This window comes from Gracilinanus agilis, chromosome 3 (genome assembly GCF_016433145.1).
Source record: "Gracilinanus agilis isolate LMUSP501 chromosome 3, AgileGrace, whole genome shotgun sequence".
Taxonomy (NCBI): Eukaryota; Metazoa; Chordata; class Mammalia; order Didelphimorphia; family Didelphidae; genus Gracilinanus; species Gracilinanus agilis.
This window is the reverse complement of record NC_058132.1, coordinates 370,692,249-370,713,703: the sequence shown is the minus strand read 5'-3', so window position 1 is coordinate 370,713,703 and position 21,455 is coordinate 370,692,249. Positions and strand designations below refer to the sequence as shown.

The window sequence follows — 21,455 nt, the reverse complement described above, 5'->3', positions numbered from 1 at the left end:
TCAACAAGACAGGTGATTGAGGGCTCAAACCAGGGTGGTGGTTGTATGAATAGAGAGAAGGTAATGAACACAGGACATATTGTGAAACTAGAAATGAGATTTCACCAAAATGGATATAAATTATAGAGGAGCTAGAAATGAGAAATGGGATAGGGCAAGGAAGAGTGAGGAATTAAGGATCATATGATGCCTTGGCTGAGAACCTGAGTAGTTGAAAGAGTTGTGGTATCCTCAACAGAAATAGGGAAATTTGCTAGGGAGTGGATTTGGGGAAGATCATGAATTCTGTTTTGAATATATTGAGTTTGAAACGACTTTGGAATATACAATTTGAAATATCCATTAAGTAATTGAAGATGCCTAGCTGAAGTTTAGGGAAGAGAAAGGGCTGAGTATATAAGATTTGGGAGATGTCTATTTAGAGATAAGTAAGTAAACCCATGAAAGCTGATGAGACAGAATTTAGAGAAAGATCAGAACAGAGCCTTGGGGTACATCCACAGTTAAAGGACATAGTGTTAATGATGAATTAGCAAAAGAGACTGAGGAATGGTCTGACGGGTAGGGAGAGCAAACTAATAGAAAGCAGTTTAATGAATACCTCGAAAGAAGAGAGAGAGTATCAAATCAGGTTTTCTATTTTGATATACGAGATATGGAATTACAACTTTTAAATCTGTCACTTTGGTATATATTCACTTGGCAAATTTTAGGATAAAAATTTTGTGTTGGTGAAATGTTCTCTAATATTGAATGTCTGCCATATACTTCATTTGCCCATTGGAGTGACATTCTATAGGATCAGAGACAAAAACACTTTCTTGGACTAAGCTGGAAAGGTGTTCTTCCTTTCCTTGTTCATATTTGGGCAAATGGGAACTAACTCATTTATTAAGCACTTAACTATATGGGGGGCATCTACTAAGCACTGTATATAAAAATATAAATAAAAAGAAAGCCCTTGCTCTCCAGTTGATTATAATCTAATGGGGGAAAAGGAAACTGAAAAGGAATAGCTAGGGATGGGCAAGTAACTGGTACAGGCACATGATGGGGAAAGTCCAAAGAAATCCTAAAGTAGTTTAGTATAGCTGATGAGAAATAGGGAGAAGATTGTTGTGCTGGACCCTCTCCTTAAATGGAAGTTTGGGGGCTTGTGGCTCTGCCCTTCAATTAGAGAGGGTACTGATAAAGTGTGAATACCAAAGCTGATTCAGTCTGGCAGAATGATGAAATTTCCTAGTGAAGTAGGAAGGATTGCATTTGGATTGAGCTCAAGTCTAGGTTCTACCTTATTAGCTTTGAGAGTTTAGGCAATATACTTAAATCTGAGACTCAAGTTTTCCTCTTTTGTAAAATATTAGCTCTAGGGTGTGGTCAGGATCAAAGGAGATAAAAGTATTAGGAACATAAACTATTAATGTGTTATTATATGTATTATATGTTTGTTGGATTTTGAGTTTTTCTTTTTTATTTTAATCTACAGGTCAGATGTATCAACAATACCAACAACAGGCCAGCTATGGTACACAGCAGCCACAGGCTCAGCCTCCACAACAGTATGGTATGCAGTATTCAGGTAAGCAGCTGATAGAAGGGATTTAAGTTTATGGTTTTTCTGTTATCTAATTTTAACTACTTGAATTTTACACATGTAATAGTACTTGGTTATTCTGGTGGAAAACAACATTAATATTTTTTTCACATTTTTACTATTTTATGTAATTGTGTTTTAACCCTCTAATTCATTAGGACTTCAGTATGAGTATCAAACACATGCAATTAACAATTTAAAAACAACAAAACAGAGTTTAATTTTACTGAATTCACTAAACACAAATCTACTAAAATAAGCTAGTTTGCAGGAAACAAGAACATGTCACTAAGTAAATGACAGTTAAGTGGAACTCTTCCTTCCTATTCCAGCTTTTTGGCTTGCCCAGGCCTTTCATTGATTTGTAAAACTTAAGCTCTAGGTGACTTAATGCTTTTTGTTTAAAGGAAAAATCCTTTTCAGCTCTTCCCCCTGAAATACAGTTATTTTTTCAATATCATGGGGGTTAGGGGCTCAGCACCTGGGATCTGGAAAATCTGCATCAAATTTTTTGGCCTTCCCTTTGTGCCAGAGAAGTCTGAAATTTTCCTTCTTTTATGGGGTGTTCACATTACCTTATTGTAAATTTTGGGTTAAGTATGCATTTCTAAGTTTCTGAACTTTTTCTTTGTCATCTGCTGGCCTTCTCATGTTCTCTGTGGCTTCCAAAAACTCCTCCAAAATTCCCATTTAATTTCTTGTGCTGATTGGCAATACAGCAAAACAGAAAAGTTGCAATGTGAAGAGATATTTATATTTCCATAACTATCTAATTTGAATCCTCTTGGTTGTTCACAATGAAACCAATGTGTTCGTTTTTTTGTTTTTTTTTTTTATAATCCAATATTTGAAAGAATAATCTCACTAAATGATTTGAATTAGATTCCATAAATTGCTAGTTAGATTTTTAACATTTTTCTGAAACAATACAAATTTGAATGGAAGTTATTCTTACAAGTTGGATTGAAATGGGTTTATTTAATAGGTATTTTTTGTTGACATGAAGAATATAAATTGAAGGGTTTTCTGCACATTTATGAGCCTGAGCACATTGCATATTTTATTTGTATTTTAATGTTTCCCTCAGAAATTATTTATATTTTATAAATGTTTAATGGGAAGCTATGATTAAGTTTTGTTAAAGTGCTTGTTTTATATCTAGTTGGTTTTGGAACATGGCTTCTTGGAAAGAGTATTGGATTTAAAATGAAAATCTTTTGAGTTCAGATCCAGGGTTTTGCCCCTTACTGACTATGTGACCTTGGGCAATTCTCTGAACATTTCTAGCCTCAGTTTTCTCACTTGTAAAATAAAGAGTTTTGAACTAGATGACCTCAAGGGTCCTTTTTAGCTTTAAATCATTAGTGACAATGAGGGGCATATGTTCTGCCTTTATCATTATAGGGTTTTGTCAAAAGTATTGTGGCTGTTGAATGCAAAATAATTTTTATGAGTCCATATTAAATCCTGCTAGCTATAAGGAACTGTCTGGTTTTTGTTTTGAAATTTAGTCTCAGAAATTTGATGAAGTAAAATGTGCCATCAACTGGAGTTTCTTTCTTGGTTGTATAGAGATTTTCTTTGTAATAATATTGGTTGTAATCCATTTTAACTGTAGAAATGCCATTCCTTCCTTCATGACACAGAATAAATTAAAAAAGAAAACCACTTTAAACTTATGTTGTAATTTTATAAAAAATTATTTTAAGAAGTTTTTTTCATTCAAAATAATGCAAATTCTAATTAAATAATTCATGTGATAGTAAGGGCATCTTATCTGAACTCTTATTTTTACTGATGAGGTTCTGGTAGGGTTTAATGACTTACTACCCAAGGTTACATAGTTGTTTAGTGTTAGTCAGAGCTGGGACTATAGCCCAGGTCTGGCATTTTGCTATTCCTGGGCTTTTTCTACTATAACATACTATTAAGAAGCTGCAACAGTTCCATTTCCCATAATCTCTCCCAATAGCTTCTTTGAAAGGGGATAATTTGTACTGGTACATAACTGTAGCATGTCAGTCAAATGTTTATTAATTTTTTGAACTTTCTTGCCCCTCAGGCGAATGATTAATGATGGGTTGTCTAAATAGATGCTTCTAAGATGTCATTTTAAAAAATTTCAACTCTAAAAATTTTGAATTAAGTGACAAGAAACACAATTTACTCCATTCTTTTTGCTCAAAACCTCATATCTAGAGTGACTATTTTTGTCATTCTAGTTAATATATTGGTCCCACTGTCTCTTTTCTCCTTTCAGATATCTTATGTCATTTCCTCAGTCCTGAATTTTAAAAAGTAGATTATAAAAGTTAAATAAGTTTTCCATTTAATTGGAGGAATCACATAAATTCAAAGGTTTTTGTTTTCATTCATTAGTATTCAGTTAGATGGTCACTAAACATCTTTTCCCCTTCCTGAATAAAATGTTTGAACTTTTAAATTTATTTTATATAAAGCCTTAAGTCTGTTAAAAAAAAATTTAAAGAAAGACTTATCTCTATATTCCCAGTTTTCTTTGGTTTCCTTTTCTTTAACAAATCAAAAGGTATTGTGATAGCCAACTTGGAGAGCAAATTGTGGAAATAAGAAACTAATGCATTTTGACTTGACCATTTTTGACACACAGTGATGGGTGTGTCCTCTTGACCCATGGCCATTTTCAGGTTTGTTCATGGACTATTATCAAAAAGTTTCTTTCATGAGTAAATTTTGAACCCAAGTTCAAGGTGAGTTCAGAATATACTCAAATGAATTCTTCGATCCTTAATTTTATATTTAGGGCTGTTTGTATTTTAATAATTTTCTTATGTATCTGGTATTTAATGCTGACAGGATTCCAGTCAATGGAGAGGTTTCATTGCAAGTAGCTGCAGGTGTGTTTCATAGTAGAGATAAAAGCTTTCAGTTGAAACAACTTAAAAAAACCCCAAACCCATTATATCCTATGGAAACATGTAGCAAATTACAAATACATAATGTTGATGGGGGTGGGTAGCATTTTCATTTAAGTGCACGTATGCTATTATTTGAAACATAAAATGTCAAATGTTAAATCTGAAAGGAGCTGATTTTTCAGGAATCTTGAAAAAAGTCACTAACATTTTCAAGAATTAAGTAAAATGTGACTTTATGATTTACAGGGAAGAATAAACAGTGCTCATTGCCTTCATAGAATACATCAGCAGCATTGTGTGATGTTTTTCTTAATTTTGCATATGTTATTTTTTGCAAACATTCTGCAGGTTCACATTTAAAAAGATTCACTATGAAATGTGATTTTATATGAAATTGCTTTTATGTAGGACTCCCTACTTACCATATTATGACATTTTAATTAATGTCTCTCTTTTGTCACCCTCTAAAATACCATAATGGAACTGAAGAAGAATACTGTGGCTTTAGCTTACAAAAGAAAATTGTAATTAAAAATGAGTTTCCTATTTCTGCAAATGCATTTGCTGCATATAGCATTAGATGATTATTTGGTTTTTGAAATAATGTAAGATAGAATTTGCTATTCTGCTTGCTTTGTTACAAATGCCTGCGGTGTTATTTGTCTGAGTTTGTTTTATCATCTGTAGGCAATTTTTGTGTCTAAAAAGACCTTTTTGACTCTTCTGTTAAGTGTTTAATCAGATCTTGTAAAATCATTTTACTTACACACACACACACACACACACACACACACACACACACACACACACACACACACACACACACACACACGGCACTTGTGTCTTGTTGATTATTTTATTTTTATTTTCCCACCAGGCTACAGTCAGCAGGCTGGACCCCAACCACCTCAACAGTTCCAGGGATATGCTCAACAACCAACTTCCCAGCCCCCAGCTCCTGGCTTTTCTGGACAGCCTCAACAACTGCCTACTCAACCTCCTCAGCAGTACCAGGCGAGCAATTACCCTGCACAGAATTATACTACTCAAGCTTCTCAGCCTACTAATTATACCCCTGCCTCTCAACCTGGAATGGCTCAAAGTCAACCAGGTGCCTATCAGCCAAGACCGGGCTACACTCCACCTCCTGGAAGTACTATGACCCCTCCGCCAAGTGGGCCTAACCCGTATGCACGTAACCGCCCTCCCTTTACTCAGGGCTATACTCAGCCTGGACCTGGTTATCGATAGGGGAAAATCAGCTGCTTCTTGATTATGTTACAGGTAAATGCAGCTGTTAGCTATTTTCCATCCCAACAGACTTCAATACTACTTTTAATTTGTATTAAAGTTCAGAAAGTAAAAAAAAAAAAAGGCAGAGCATTCTTTATGGTATCACTGTTGCTATTAATTGAAAGTATAATTTGCTGGAATAAAAGACCAAAACAAATCTTCATTTCCCCCTGCTTTAAATTGTATCAGCTTCCTAGTTTTTTTATTTTGAAACACTACCCTAAGTGTGTGTAAAGTGATTGAATTCTAGCTTGCCTTGTCCAGAGGATATTAAAATGCTAGACTGGTTGAGATTTAGCCATATTCTCTGGCTTGTTTTTATTATTAACATGATGTACTAAAATTAGATCCCTTTGAGATAAAAACTAGGTATTATGTAAAAAATGGTAACATTGACATTGAATGACTAATAAAATGATTGAATCCAATACTTGTCTTTGTTCTTAATCCAGGCAATGGAGAAATACTTTTAAAGGGTGAATCAGAAAGATTAACTTTTATGCATTTTCTACATGCATTTTGTCTCAGAGCTCTTGATAAGGTACAAATAAGGAGCTCTGTAAATTATTTTTAAAATATCCTGACAACCGTGTTTCAGTATATTTCCTTTGTAAACCCTGTACATTTTATTTTCTGCATTTAAAAGCATTTTGAGAAGAGATCCATAAGTTTCATCAGAAAACTGTGCCAAAGTGTTCCATGACAACAAAAAAAAGGTTGAATTCTTGCTTCAAGTTATTGAAGGAATTTCATCATTCAGAGCCAGGGGAAAAGTAGTACATAAAAATCCAGATTTAAAATATACTTCAAAGAAAGATAAACTAGTCTGAGATAACACTAGTTATTAATTTTAAAATGATATTGAACATTTACCATGGAGTTTGAAGTATGCAATTCCATGTTAACTTTCAAGGATTCTCTTTCTTATAAGGGATATAAGAAAACATGAAAAGGGTAAAAATCATTCAGTGACATGAAGGGCTCAGAAATGAAGAAACATTTTTTTTTAAAAAAACTACATCTCTTTATTGCAGAGTTCATTAATGTTTGAAAAATACAAAATGTATATGGCATCGGAGGGGGGAAATTGAGGCATTTTTGGAAAAGGCAACAGTTTAGAAGACCTTAAGCACAGCGAATTACCTCCCCCCTTCCCCTAGGAACAATCTTTATTCAGTCAGATTTTCTTTATAGTTTGAGTTAAAAAAACAAGTACAACAAATATCCCCCTTTGAATTCATTAATAGATGTCTTATACAAAATATATATAGCAAATATCCTGTACATTAATATAGACCTTGTTCATTTACTCTTTTGTGCTCAAACATCAGAACCAGTGCTTACAACTTGGCTAGGGACATGACCATGTTAATAGATTAAATGAAGACACACAATTATTTGAAGGGACAGTGGAAAATCCTATGTTTGATTAAGAAAAAATACATCCAGACACTACAGCATAGGCTGATGGGTAAAGAATAAATCTCTTAAGTAAACAAGACTGAATTCTACTGAGCATAGGTGTTGTAGAACTGCTGAAATGAAACTTACCTAAGGTTCCACTCAAGGCTTCACAAACATCTCCACCAAACATTTGATTGTGTGTTTAGGCTAGGTGCTAAAGCTCTTTCAGAAAAGGTTATTCAACTGTTTCTATTCTGAGGAATATGTAAATATTGGGAAAATTGTCTTTTCAGCTCTATTGAAGAAGAGTTTGATCCAATAAGTTAAAGTTAATTATAAAAGGAGGGAGTCTAGAGGTTTGTAGAATTACCTAAATAGTTTAGGTAATAAAAGTGAATATTTAAAATTAATGAATATTATATTTTAAGTTTACCATAAAAGTGCCTCAAAACATTTATTACAACACTGTGATAAATAACATACAAACTGTTTCTTTTAAAATACCAAGAGCAGGGAGCCAGCTTCCCAAATTCTCTTTAATGCCTATATCTTACTTTATTTAAATGACTTTGTAAAACCTGATAAATATAGTAAGCAGCCTATTAATAAACAGTTAATATTGCCATTAATTCCATTTTAAATTTCTATACATAGTAAACAGAAGGTTTATGTAGCACAAATACTATAACATTTCCAACTTTTTTTTTTCCTTGATGAAAAAGAAGGCATCTCTCATCACTACTGCAGCATCTACCATTTTCCAGGTATCGTAGTTCCACATTCATACCACTGGACATAATTGATCTGAGTGTGACCACCTATTTCTCCAAATTGGACTGGTTCTTGGCGAACTGCTCTAAAGTAGCCTAATAAATAAATCAAAGAGATAAATTTAGTACACTAGTATCATTACACACTTTCTTACTCTTTCTATAGTGGAATATTTCATAGAACTGAATCAAACTGTAGCACTTTAAGTTAGTTGAAAAGTTTTACTTGAAAATGCCCTCTGTTTATATTTTAAAATTTAGCCATGTTAGTATAGTATGAAGGATTGATTGACCTTTGTAAAAATAGTTACTGTACTCACACACTTGAACATGGTTTTATTAACATGTTCCTCTTGTGAATATTGCAAAGGAGTTTCTTATTGTTGTCCTGCAAGAATTAATTTGCCTTATGCAAAGAATTTTCTTAAATTATGCTCAATAAAATTGTTTATGTAGCATTCGACATTTAAAATGAATTAAAAATACTTTTTCATTAAATTTCTCTTCTCCCTTTGATCCCTGCCCCCTCTTTACTATTGATGCCTTAGTGTACTACTTCTGTATGGTTGCTAACATAAGTTAGTGAATCACTTCAATAAAGTTGGACATGCAAGCACACTTCATTCCCACACAGATTTGCTTTTAAAAAATCATGTATATTTGAAGAATTTAAGAGCACACTAGGAGAGATTCCTATTTAAAGAAACTGGGAAAATCTAAGAATGTGAATACTCTAATATATCTGATTCAAGTGGGTGGGGTATTTGTATCTTTTAAGGGTAATTTCACTTGTTCTCTGGGCTGAGCCAAGATTTCAGTTGCTAAAATCATAGAAAGGTGGCGAGGGAACATGAGTGAAGGAGTCAGTAAATGGAAGGGAAGTTAAAACTACCTTTCTTTCGCAGTGTTACATTACATAAATGTTTCATTCAATTGTATTTTGCCAAAGAACTTAATTTATCCCTATAAGCACAGGAAATAATTTCACTAGCTCTGTCTATCTTTATGCTATTTCATAGACTTTGAACTGGATAGGATATCAGAGGGCTTGTAATTAGTATAGCCTAGTCATTTTACAGATAAGCAATGACAAAACCACTTAAAACTCCTTTTAACCCACTTCAGTGTGTTTCCTATCATACATTTTATTTCCATAGTGTGATGAGATATACCTTGGATATATGAAACTGTGCATGTGCTTTGTATTTCTCTTTCAGTTTTTAATCAGATTTGTTTTTACTCACTATAACAAAACCTTGGAGGGATATTAAGGCCATTTTAGAAGAATAGATTCAGTAAAATACCTTCTTTGATAGGCAGTTGATCAGAACTGAGTTGCTGCCCAGTCCGACCATCTAAAAAGGAATCCACAAATTGGCAGTGGTCTTCTCCATGACCTCTTTGATCTCCAATGTTGTAAAATTTTCCTGAATATACAAAAAAAGAAAAGGTCATTGAAAAATATTAAAACAAAAAACATGTTGGACATATTTCTTATGTATGAATCAATTGAATTATTAAAATCGAGTCTCTATTTCACATACATACACAGTGTCTGATAAAAGCCCAAAACAGGTGACAGGGAAGAGGTCCTTCATGATGCAATGTTGATGATTAGGGCTTTAAAATAACATATATAACTATATAAATAGTGCTTTTATAACACTTTCTGCACAACAAATTGAGTCAGTATTATTAAAACTTTTGTACATTAAGGAAATTGAGTCATAGGTTTAAGGGACTTGTCTAGTATCACAGAATTAATGCTATCCAGGGACATTACTCAAATTCAGGAACTTGACTCTAAGACCAGTGCTCTGACTAGTGTTTCCCATCCCAATTTCTTTTCTTCAGCTTTTCCCCCCTGAGTTGATGAGTTATTTTCTATGCCTTTGATGTCAATGTTTTGGAAATTTAGATCCAACTATGATAAGTTTTATTTGAATGTTATTTAAATATTCTAGCTATCTAGAGTAGTGTGGGGACAATTATTTACCTTTATAATTAAGTTTATAGAGGTAGTATTAAAAAACTTAAGTCCAAAGATTCTGGATTACTTCCCTAGTGGTTGATGCCCTTTGTTTCAGAGAGGTTTCAAACATCACCATGTTATGTCTTGACTTGTGAGAGAATTGAATTTATTTTTTTTAATTTTTATTTTGAATATTTCCCCCTAGTTACATATTTCATGTTCTTTCCCTCTTCCCCAAGCCCCCCCAACCCCCCTAAGCCAATGCACAATTCCACTGGGTTTTCATTGATCAAGACCTAATTCCAAATTACTGATAGTTGGACTAGAGTTATCGTTTAGTGTCTGCATCTCCAATAATATCCCCATCAGCCCACATGTTCAAGCACTTGTTTTTCTTCTGTGTTTCTCCTCCCACAGTTCTTCCTCTGAGCATGGCTAGTTTTCTTGAGAGATTCGAATTTAAATGAAGCAGAATTGCACACAGTTGTCAGCCTCACTCTCTTCTAGAGCCATCTAGGTCCAAAAGTCAGGATGACTGGCTGTGGCCCTGGATGCAGTGAATGACTTTGGTCTTTAATGGCTGACGAAACTCTAAACAGCTCTGTAGCCCTTTGCTTCAGTTTCCTTCACTGCCCCTTAGAACAAATTGTTCTCATCCACTCATTCTGCTAGGTAAGTCTACATATGCTTGGGTGTGGACATCCCCTTAGCTCACAGGTTTGGGGCCTGCTAGTACTCTCAGCCTGGTTTAGCTCATCTGCAGAGACAATTTTACTGGGGTGTGGTGTGGTTAATGGATGACCAGTGCCCATGCTACAGCCTCTTGAAGCTGCCGGTGAGAGTTGAATCAAAGGTAGATACCAAAGGTGGATGAGCAGCCCAAAAAAGGTCTGGGCAAGCTCTTACACCAGATATGACAGCCCTCCCTGAACACCTATCCACTGTCCCAGAGGAGAGAGATTTGGCCAAGAATGGGCTAGTAGGAGGAATGGACTGGGACACGAGAAATTAGCAAAAAACCTCGACTTTTCATTTGCTTATTTCTCTTGAACTACTTTAGTTTCTAATTTTGATGTATGGAATTTCAATACCATTCTAAAAAAATTTCAGGCCACTAATGTGATATATTAATACATTGATACTAATTTATCAGTCATGTTGAACATCCTAAAAAGCCTTTTCTTACAAAGTGTAAAACTCCAGTTACATTTCAGTAGCTTCTATCCACAAAATTAAAGATTTGAATTGGAGGATATTAGCCCTTTCCAATTGAGTAAATGACACAAGCATTTCAGATATGCATGTATATTATATTTTTCAAGATAAAATTATAATGAATAGGGCAAAGAGGCTCCCTAGCTCACATTGGTGGTTTTTAGCCCAAATGATAATTTTAAAAATTGTTTTAATTTTTAGTCTTCCTTTTGCTGTATCTTTGAGATACCTGTGGCAAAAATTTTAACATGAACACCACTATTTCTCAGACTACCTTTCTGCCTTTCAAATAGTTCTTTTGTGTGTAGTCCCAGAAGGCTTAAGAACCAAGCGCTTGATCTTAGTATCAAAAAGTGCTTCAGTGACATTTTTATTAAAGATGTTCTATTTTTATTTGTATAGCTCCAGAGTCACTGGCACTTCATAGCAGAAAAACCCAAGTTAAGTCATTTATAGCCAAGCATTACTGTATTAAGAGGAGAATGTGTCTGATAAGGAAAGAGCAAAGCTCGGAGAGATGGGCTTTGTTGTCCTTACCTGTGAGTGAATCACTCAGGTAAATCTTGTATCGCAAAGAATTGCATAACTGCACACCTACGAACTTCTTGTACCAAGTTCTCTTGACATACTGCTTGCCTTTGCATTCTGAATAAGAGTCTGAGTTAAAGGGTATTTCAGTCCAGATGGCATCTCTTCCCGCTACATAAAAGAAATATGAAGGCTGGGTTTATTTCCTTATCCACAATTTTGTATCCTACAATGGGGCAAGATCAAGGGCAGACTGTCCTAATTTTAAGAGTTGCCAAAAAACTTACAGCCACATTGACAAGTTTTCATATCAGCTTGCTGGCTCCTACCTGGCTTTTTCTAGCAAGCCAAAAGAGTTGAAAAGATTAAAAAACAAATATATGAGTTCTATTCAAAAACGAGATGAAGATATCATGGAAAGAACATTTAGTGTTTAGTTTCTTAGAACATTTAAAATGTTCAATATGCAAAGTTTTCTGCAATGCTAGCTACAGAGGGTAACATTTTGGTGCGAATATAGATTTCTTTGCCTGATTATAGCACATAATAGCATTTCAGTAGCTTCAATGTAGCTTGCAACTAAGTCTTAGGAAGCGAAAAATTGTTTATTCTCTGGTGCTTTAGTGAGTTGGATGAGAAAACACAATCTGGTCAGGCATGTTGATGTAAACTTATTTCAAAATATCCAAGTTGCTCCTGGAGCATCACAGACTTGAAATTTGTTATCCATTTTAGGTAAACATTTAGACTGGCAGGAATTCTCAAGAACGCTTTAAGTGGGAGATCCAGAGACGTGGCTAAAGTTATGGTCCATGCCTTCCTTAGTCCAGGCAGTTTAAATAAAAGTTCTGATGCATGCTTGTTCAGTGCAATATGCTTACCTGAAATTGGCTCACTCACTCTTGGATCCGCTGGGGAAAAATTGCACACCATGAGTCAGTCAGTTTAAGATAAATAACACCCCATGTTATAATCCAGCATCACAGTAAAAAAGATGGATTCCACAGTTGTTACAGAGCGCTGTTTATGAAATGGCATGCCCTAACCAAACAGCAAATAAGATTTGCTTTTGAAAAGTTTCCTGATGTGCTAAAATTCATTTCTACCATCTCACAGCTGTTTCCCTATGGCATGTATAACAACTATTCGGGACCAGCTGTCATGGCCACTATTACATCGGCCAAAGTTTTAGGATTGATCCCCAGATCCAGTTTCTAGCTCAGCCCAGAAAGCACATACGAGCAGTCACTAGTGTGTTAATGAGCTGCAGGTGGTGGGATGATTATTCAATGCATAGATCACTAATAAATATTAGTTGAATGATTAAATGCCCTCCGCTCACAGATCTATATCAAGCGATATCATCATGACCAAGTGGTCATTTTTTAAAGTTGTCAGGAAACTTAGAATTCATGAGACCTCCCTCTTCCTCTCTCCTCCACTCCCTCCCTGCCTCCCTCCTCCCTGCCTCTCTCTCTCTCTCTCTCTCTCTCTCTCTCTCTCTCTCTCTCTCTCTCTCTCTCTCTCTCTCTCTCTCTCTCTCTCGTCTCCTCCCTCCTTCTATTCTCCCATCCAAATTTAGGGCTGGAAGGGAATTCAGGGCACCTAGTGCCACCTCCTCATTTTACAGAGAAGAAAACTAAGGCCCCAAGAGGTTACTTGGCCAAGGTCACACAAGGGCAGCAAAAGAAAACAGAGATCTTGAGAACCCCACTAAGAGCCCTCCTCTTGAGGCAGAGGCAAAGTAGCTTTTTTGAATGACATCCTTGGCACTCTGGCCTGCTGCCTTTGTTTATCTTTTTCAAAGCCCAGTTTCCAAATGCAAAGAGAGGCAGGGCAAAGGAGTCTCCACGCAGAAAGGGTGACCACACAGCCCTCACAGCGACATCTTGAAGCTNCTCTCTCTCTCTCTCTCTCTCTCTCTCTCTCTCTTTTTCTCTCTCTCTCCCTTCTATGTCTCCCTCTCCTTCTGGATGTCAATATTGGTCAAACCCAAAGAGCCTTTTTCATAGCATGTGAAGATTTTATTCTGGGTTTGTCAGTAAATTGCCTGGGCTATTTGGGCATCGACTCTTCTTTAGTGTCACTTGGTCTGACACAAAAGAATTCTTCTGAGCAGAAGAAAAGAACAAAAGCTTATATAAGTTCAGCTTTATGCATTTGCTTCTCTCCATTGAGAGTTTTAGAACTTTGGCCGAAGAGCCCAATTCCTGGTCACCAAGAGCCCATCTTGGTTTCCCTTGGACGGTCTTTGCATTAGACAAAGCACTACGTTGCTTCTCTGGCCTAAATCCCCAGGAGTCATTGATGCGGTTACCTGATTCAGTACTGAATGCCACAGTTTTGCTAGGTGGGCCTTCACCAAGAGGATTTCTGGGTGTCACCTGGAATTCATAACTGGGTAAAGAAAAGAAAAAGGGGCTCATATTTTCACCTTGACTGCCAAGAGAAAATATTTGCTTACATACCTATCCTCATTTTAAAATCATGGACTTTCTGAATATTATTATTATTTTAAACTCTTACTTTCATCTTAGTGACCTCTGTAAGACAGAAGGGTGAGGGCCAGGCTGTTGGCGTTAAGTGATTTGCCCAGCGAGGAGGTGTCAGAGGACAGTTTTGAACCCGGGTCATCCTGACTCCTGGCCCAGAGCTCTATCCACTGTGCCAAAGAATATTGAAACCAGAATCATGGAACCTGAGTGCAAGAAGGAATCTTAGAAATCTGTCTGGCAACACTATCCACATTCAGAGGAAGAACTCTGGGAGCACAAACACAGAAGAAAAACAACTGCTTGATCACATAAGTTTATGGGGATATGATTGGGGATATTGACTCTAAACGATCACCCTAGTGCAAATATCAATAATATGGAAATAGGTCTTGATCCATGACACATGTAAAAGCCAGTGGAATTGCTCGTTGGCTATGGGGTGGGAGGTGGGAGGAGGAGAGGGAAAGAACATGAATCATGTAACCATGGAAAAATTTTCTAAATTAATTAAATAAAATCCCCCCCACCCAAATAAAGGCAAAAAAAGAAATCCATCTGGCATATTCATTTTACTAATAAGGAAACTGAGGCCTATAAAAATCTCAGGGTCTTACCCCAAGTACCTGACAGAGCTAGGACTTGCAGCTGAAGTCCAATGCTCTTTTCATTACAATGCTGGTTTTCTAGAAGCTCTTTGAAAACAAAGAGCATGTTATGGATTTTAAACAATGCTGGGAGCTGCAATTTATAATGTTCTATTTGAAATACATCTCTTTGCTTGGCACATAGTGTATTGAAAATGGAGTTGACTGACCAGTTCCTGGACAAAACAAGTGTTGTCTGTGGGTTTTGTTTTCGGTTTTTGTTTTGAACTAAATCAGGATTTCATCTATGAAAGGAACTCTGAGTACAGAAAATCCCTCCACCAATAGAGATCATCAATTCTACACATCTATATATTGGTATCTACTAGTAACGAGGTGGTGCAATGGGATAGAGTGCCAAGTCTGGAGTCAGGAAGACTTCATGACTGAAATGACTGAATAGCAACAATAAAATTGGTTGTTTGGATATCGTAGCTTGTGTAAATGCAGGCAATGAAATATATCAAATATGGGGAAGAGCCAGTAGTCCGGTTTAGCTAGAATGAGGAATACAGAAAGAGAACTAATATGAGATAAAGTATGCTTTTGTCAGATTGTGGAAGGCTTTAAATACCAGCTAAGGAATTTGCATTTCAACCTAGGGGATCACTAGAAACTCGAGCAAATATAAATGAAAGTTTAAATTAAAAAAATAAAGTTTAAAAGATACCATACACATGTTAAGATATAATTACTTCAAGAACCATGTATCAGATGGCTATATCTAAAGTATATCCAATTGGGCTGTGGTTAAGAGATAGGAGAAAAGGGAATTGTGGAAACATAGACTAGTAATGTTGGAAGCGACCTTATCAGTCATCATGTTCACCCATCTCTCCAGAATATATCCCTGACAAATGGGCCTCTGAATATGGGTGAGCACTGAAGAAAATAAGTGGACTCTGAAGGAGGATCAAGCGTGAAGAGCAGACAGCCTTATTCATTGTCTTTTAACAACTTTACGATTATTGTTGTTCGGTTGTTTTTTCAATCATGTCTGATTCTTCATGACCATTTTTGGGGTTTTCTTGGGAAAGATATTGACGTATTTTGCCATTTCCTTTTCCAGTCCATTTTACAAAAGAGGAAACTGAGGCATATATAGTATAGTGACTTGTCCAGGGCCACACAACTTGTAAGTTGTTGGAGACCAGATTTGAATTAAGTTTGAGTCTTCCTGACTCCAGTGCTGGTACTCTAGACTCTTAGCTGCCCCCTGACAGTTAGAAAGAAGAAAATTATCATTATGATCTATAGAGAGAGTGGAACAAAGAATAGTCAAAGAGAATCCTTGCTACTTTGGAAGGGGAGAATGCTTAAAAGGGTCAGTTTTGATGAGTAAAGATCTACACTGAAATCCAAGTGCAGAGGGAAATTTAATTATGGCAGGGGCTTTACTCAAGTGTCAAAATGTAGAGGGTCCTGAGCACACATTTACAGTCCTTTGACAGGATAGAAACAACTAAGTTTAGGATGAATAGGAAGACTGATGAAATAGTAAAGCATCAAATGGCAGAATTCCTTCCCACCTATACCTGAGTGAGGTGAGGTCCTCCCTGATTCATTTCTCTCCTGCTTTTCTTTCTCCTTTCAATCCTGCCTCTGGCATCAGCTTCTGGGCTCTGTTTCCCAAAGGAGGAAGTGTATGGCCTTTTCCTGATTTCTCAGACTGATTCCTTTGATTGAATTTTTTTTTAATTTTAAAGTTGATTTCATGACACCTCAATGTGCTACTTGTTTCAAACAACTAAAATGTTCATTAAAGGCCAAAATATTCCACTAATGAAAACTATGCCCAGAGGGTGCTAAAAGACTGCCTGCCTTTTGATCCAGCCATATCACTCCTGGGTTTGTACCCCAAAGGGATCATAAGGAAAAAGACTTTTACAAAAATATTTATAGCTGTACTCTTTGTGGTGGCAAAAAATTGGAAAATGAGGGGATGCCCTTTGATTGGGGAATGGCTGAACAAATTGTGGTATATGCTGGTGATGGAATACTATTGTGCTCAAAGGAATAATAAACTGGAGGAATTCCATGTGAACTGGAAAGACCTCCAGGAACTGATACAAAGTGAAAGGAGCAGAGCCAAAAGAACATTATACACAGAGATGGAAACACTGTGGCACAATCTAATGTAATGGACTTCTCTACTAGCAGCAATGCAATGATCCAGGACAATTCTGAGGGACTTATGAAAAGAACGCTACCCACATCCAGAGAAAGAACTGTGGGAGCAGAAACACAGAAGAAAAACAACTGCTTGATCACATGGGAAGATAAGGATATGATTAGGGATACAGATTCTAAGCAATACCCTAGTGCAAATATCAATAATATGGAAATAGGTTTTGATCCATGACACATGTAAAACCAGTGGAATTGCACGTCAGCTATGGGAGGGGGGTGGGAGAAGAGGGAAAGAACATGAATCTTATAATAATGGAAAAATATTCTAAATTAATTAAATTAAAATTTCAATAAAATAAAACAACAAAATATTACACTAATGAAATTTATCTTTGCTTGACTTTTAATTTTTTTCTTTGTTTTAATTTTAAAGTTAGCCATCAACAACAATTTCAGCATATGAGGAAGAACAAAAACAGATTGCATATGAAACTGTTACCTTCATTATATACCACCTATCTCTACAAATTATTTGTACATATAAAACTATTTATCTCTTCCCCCATCCCCAATTGAATTAAAACCACAAAGAAACATGATATTTCTCTCAGAACCTATCTAAGCAATCATTGGCATGGGCACAAAAAAGAATTAAAGATTTGCTTAGCAGAGCTGACAGCCTCAAGCACAACCTCTGACCCATTAGTGAGCATGGAAAAAATAATAATCAAAGGCATATGGACTTTGATTCAAGTGGCAACAAACCCAGGTTCAGTTGGTACATTCTGGGCTGTGGCTGAGAGCTTGTGCCCTGTAAATCAGCCAGGTCTGATTGCTGGAATCATCTCCATGTTCCTTCCATTTTACTCTTATATTTGGCCCCTTTGCAATGTTGTTCATGCCTTTTAAAATGCTCATGAACTGATTAGATGTCTCTCATGAACTACTGCAGAATTTTTGGCGACTTGATTAAGGAAATTGGTCTGAATTCTGTGTCTATTTGGCAATGCACCCAGAAGTACCCAGGCACTCATAGGGGGTTAAAGGGAGCCTAGGTATTTCTTCCTGATTAGATTAGAAAACTAGACAGGCAGAAAGTGCTTGTGCTAGCAATCCTAGGATCATACATTAAGAATTGGAAGGAATTTTAGAGATCAAAATCCAACCCTGTCATTGTATATATATAAGGAGCCTGGGGCTCAGAAATAGTAAGATTTTGCTCAAGATCTCATGGCTAATATGTTTGTTATTGTTTCACTTGTGTCCAACTCTTCCCAACTCCATTTGGGGTTTTCTTAGCAAAGATATAAGAGAAGTTTTACATTTCCTTTTCCACTCATTTTACAGATAAAGAAACTGAGGTCAACAGGGTTAAGTAATTTGCCTAGGGTGACATGGCTACTAAGGGGTTGAATTTGAACTCTGATCTTCCTGACTTCACCACCTAGCTGCCCCAGTGAATAAAGTAGCATTTCACTATTCTGACCTTTCTATGTTATCTAATTTATAGCAGTACTTTCTTTCTCTCTGCCCTTGCTCATTCATTATGGGATTTATATGAAAGGTTCTCATTCTCCCAGACCATAGTACAGGTAGCCAAAATGGCAAGAGAGGGTTTTTCTCAACTGATTCTAAACAGTTCTAATTTCAATTAGGTCACAAGCACCTTGTGCCATAATGCTTCTAGGTGGTACAGTGGATGGAGTAGTTTTTTTAAAAAAATTATATATTTAGTAACCACCACAAAACATTAACTATACAAGTACATAAAAAAGATTACGGGCAAGACCACAAACCCCACATTGTTTACAATTTGTTTAAAAGGTTTTTTTTTTCTTAAACCTTTACCTCCTGTATTAGAATCAATACTAAGTACTGGTTCCAAGGCAGAAGAGCAGTAAGGATGAGGAAATTGGGGTTAGGTGACTTTCCCAGGGTCACACAACTAGGAAGTATTGGAGGCCAGATTTGAACCTAGGACCTCTCGTCTCCAAGCCTGGCTCTCCATCCATTAAGCCATCTAAATGCACTGAGTCTATATACTTTATACAAGAATAAATAAAACATTTAATCTATGTACAAAGCACCATGGGATAAAAATAGGAAAATAGGCCAGTTCCTGCCCTCAAGGAGCTCTCATTCTAAAGGAATTAAAACATACATTATGGAAGATTTTAGCTGCAATTTAGGTGAAAAAAGCCCAGGATCCTAAGGGTGCAGGAACAAACCAGATGATAATGCTTCTCCTTTAATGACCTTTCTATTAAAAGTTTCAGATGAAGAAAAACCAAAATAGTGTATGTGCATATACACACACGATAAAGACCTGTGGTACTAGGAAAGTCACAGCCTCTCCTACCCTTAATACTTCATGTGTGAAATGAATGAAAGAGCTGAATGCCAAGATGCCATGATCTTTTTTGCCTCGAGGTGCCTTGCTCCTCTCTAGCTTGGAATACATTCCCTCTTTCCTTCTGACTCTTAGAATCTCTCCATTCTACCTTCTCCTCCTTTCTTTATTTCCCCAGTCTTGGGTGCCTTCCCACCTCCTTGTTCTTCCTTTGTATCTCAATACAGGTGTGACTTCCACATCACAAAGGCTTTGGTTCTCCAGGAAATGGCAAACCACTTCAGTATCTTTGCCAACAAACAAACTCCAAATGAGCTCTTGAGGTTTCAGACATGGCTGAACAAAAACTTTTTTTACAAATGGAGAAACTGAGGCTCAAATTAAGTGACTGTGAATGGTCACATGGATGGTAACCAGCAACAGAGTCACCTCAAAAGAGTGAGGTTGTTGACAAGAGAGCAATTTGCTTGCCACAAGGGAGATAGGACCATGTCTGAATGAGATGACTGTATCGAATGCTACAAAGGCTGATTGATAGGACAGGGGGACTTCATGTGTTATAAAACAAACAAACAAATAATTAAACAAAGCAAAAAGTCAAAAGGTTTCATGTTCAAGATCCTGGAAAATCACTTAGTGAAAGTGTCCAGTTTGGCCAAATGACTAGAATAGTAGACTCGGTTAGGATTTGAATCCTAATAGTAGAATCAAACAGGATTCATTCTGTTTGGGGGTAGTAATGGTAGATCTGTGATAGGACCTGTGATTTCAATGCACAGGAAAATTCCAGATGACAATTTCAAACCTTTTCTTGAATTTACGGTCTTATTTGCATTACCTAGAGAAGAAGTATCACAAGTAGAAGATGCAATATAATGAGGAGACATTATAGAAGAGGACAGCCAAATATCTCAAAAGAAAACAAGATAGGGGGAACCAAAGTGTTTTAGAATTTTAAAATATCTTTGGCCTGAAAGCTATGTCAATAGAAACATATCTGAAAAGTTTCAAAGAAAGTTTTAGAATCTATCATTCCCTTAACACTCTGTACAATCAGAATTCCATAGAAAACCAACTTTTTTCTATGCTTGGAAGTTTTGGAGGGTTTGGTTATTAAAGAGGAAGAGATAAGATAAGAGTTTCTTCTAAATGTACAATCCAGGGTTGGTTCAGAATTTTGGAGGGCAGCAATACTCTCTGATAATATGCTGTGATGTCTGGATTCCTCAAGTCAGAATCTAACCATCTCTTCTTTGGTCTCTTTTTCTCATGCCCCTCTCCTTCTGACTACCTTTCTCCTACTCTTTCAAGAACTCTCTTTCTGTTCTCCTTTATTTTAACTGGTAATAAGAACTGAAATATATTCTTTGGTATTTTGTTCCACTTCTTGAATAGAGTTCTTTGTTTCCTGTTCTTGAGTTTTGAAATGAGTGAGTAGAATATCTTTATATTTTATATTTTTCTTTACTACTTCTAAACTTAAATAGATAATCTTTTTATTTGTGTGCAACCCAAAATGGGTTTTCCTCTCTCTCTTCTATATTCCAAGTTGCCCTCAAAAGGAAAAAAAAATCTTTTCCAAAAATATTTCATGTAGGGCTTTCTCAACACGTGAGAGAAATTCACCGAAGTTGAGAGGAGGGCAGAAAAGATTTATGTAGTACCTAATATGTGTCAGGTATTATTCTAAGCACTTTTTACAAATATTTTCTTATATAATCCTTATATCAACCCTATGAAGTAGATACCATTATTATCCTCATTTTACAGTTGTAAAAACTGAGGCAAAGGTTATGTGACTTGCCCACCACTAAGTGTATGGCCAGACCACGCTAATTCTGGGTCCTGCTCTCTAAAACATTGTGCCACCAGCTACCATAATGATAGCTTGTTCTGATTGTACAGTCATTTTCGTTTGTGGCCAGTTCTTTGTAATCCCATCTGAGTTTTTTTTTGTCTTTTTTTTGGCAAAGATACTAGAGTCGTTTGCCATTTCTTTCTCCAGCTCATTTTACAGATGAGGAAACTGAGGCAAGTAGATTAAGTGACTTGCCCAGGGTCACACAGCTAGTAAGTGTCTGAAACCAGATTTGAACTCAGGAAGATAAGTCTTTTTGACCTGAGTTCCAACTCTCCTATCTTCTGACCACCCTCCCTGAGATG

At 36.3% G+C, this 21,455-nt stretch overlaps 2 protein-coding genes across 3 annotated transcripts in view; one reads left to right on the top strand and one right to left on the bottom strand.

Moving 5' to 3' along the window:
* The window catches only part of TFG (trafficking from ER to golgi regulator), a 41,144-nt gene extending 34,932 nt beyond the window's left edge, over positions 1-6,212 (top strand). For both annotated transcript variants that reach the window (XM_044670126.1, XM_044670125.1), the window contains exons 7-8: positions 1,487-1,579; positions 5,369-6,212. In XM_044670126.1, the coding sequence (XP_044526061.1) occupies positions 1,487-1,579; positions 5,369-5,742 (467 nt within the window). In that variant the 3' untranslated portion in view covers positions 5,743-6,212. The remainder of the gene's footprint in view (positions 1-1,486; positions 1,580-5,368) is intronic.
* Positions 6,213-7,629: 1,417 nt separating this feature from the next.
* The window catches only part of LOC123241583 (ABI family member 3 binding protein), a 287,167-nt gene continuing 273,341 nt past the window's right edge, over positions 7,630-21,455 (bottom strand). The window contains exons 41-45 of the mRNA XM_044669199.1: positions 13,991-14,070; positions 12,555-12,584; positions 11,683-11,844; positions 9,263-9,385; positions 7,630-8,054 (exon numbers count right to left, since the gene is read on the bottom strand). Coding sequence (XP_044525134.1) covers positions 7,939-8,054; positions 9,263-9,385; positions 11,683-11,844; positions 12,555-12,584; positions 13,991-14,070 — 511 coding nt within the window. The 3' untranslated portion in view covers positions 7,630-7,938. The remainder of the gene's footprint in view (positions 8,055-9,262; positions 9,386-11,682; positions 11,845-12,554; positions 12,585-13,990; positions 14,071-21,455) is intronic.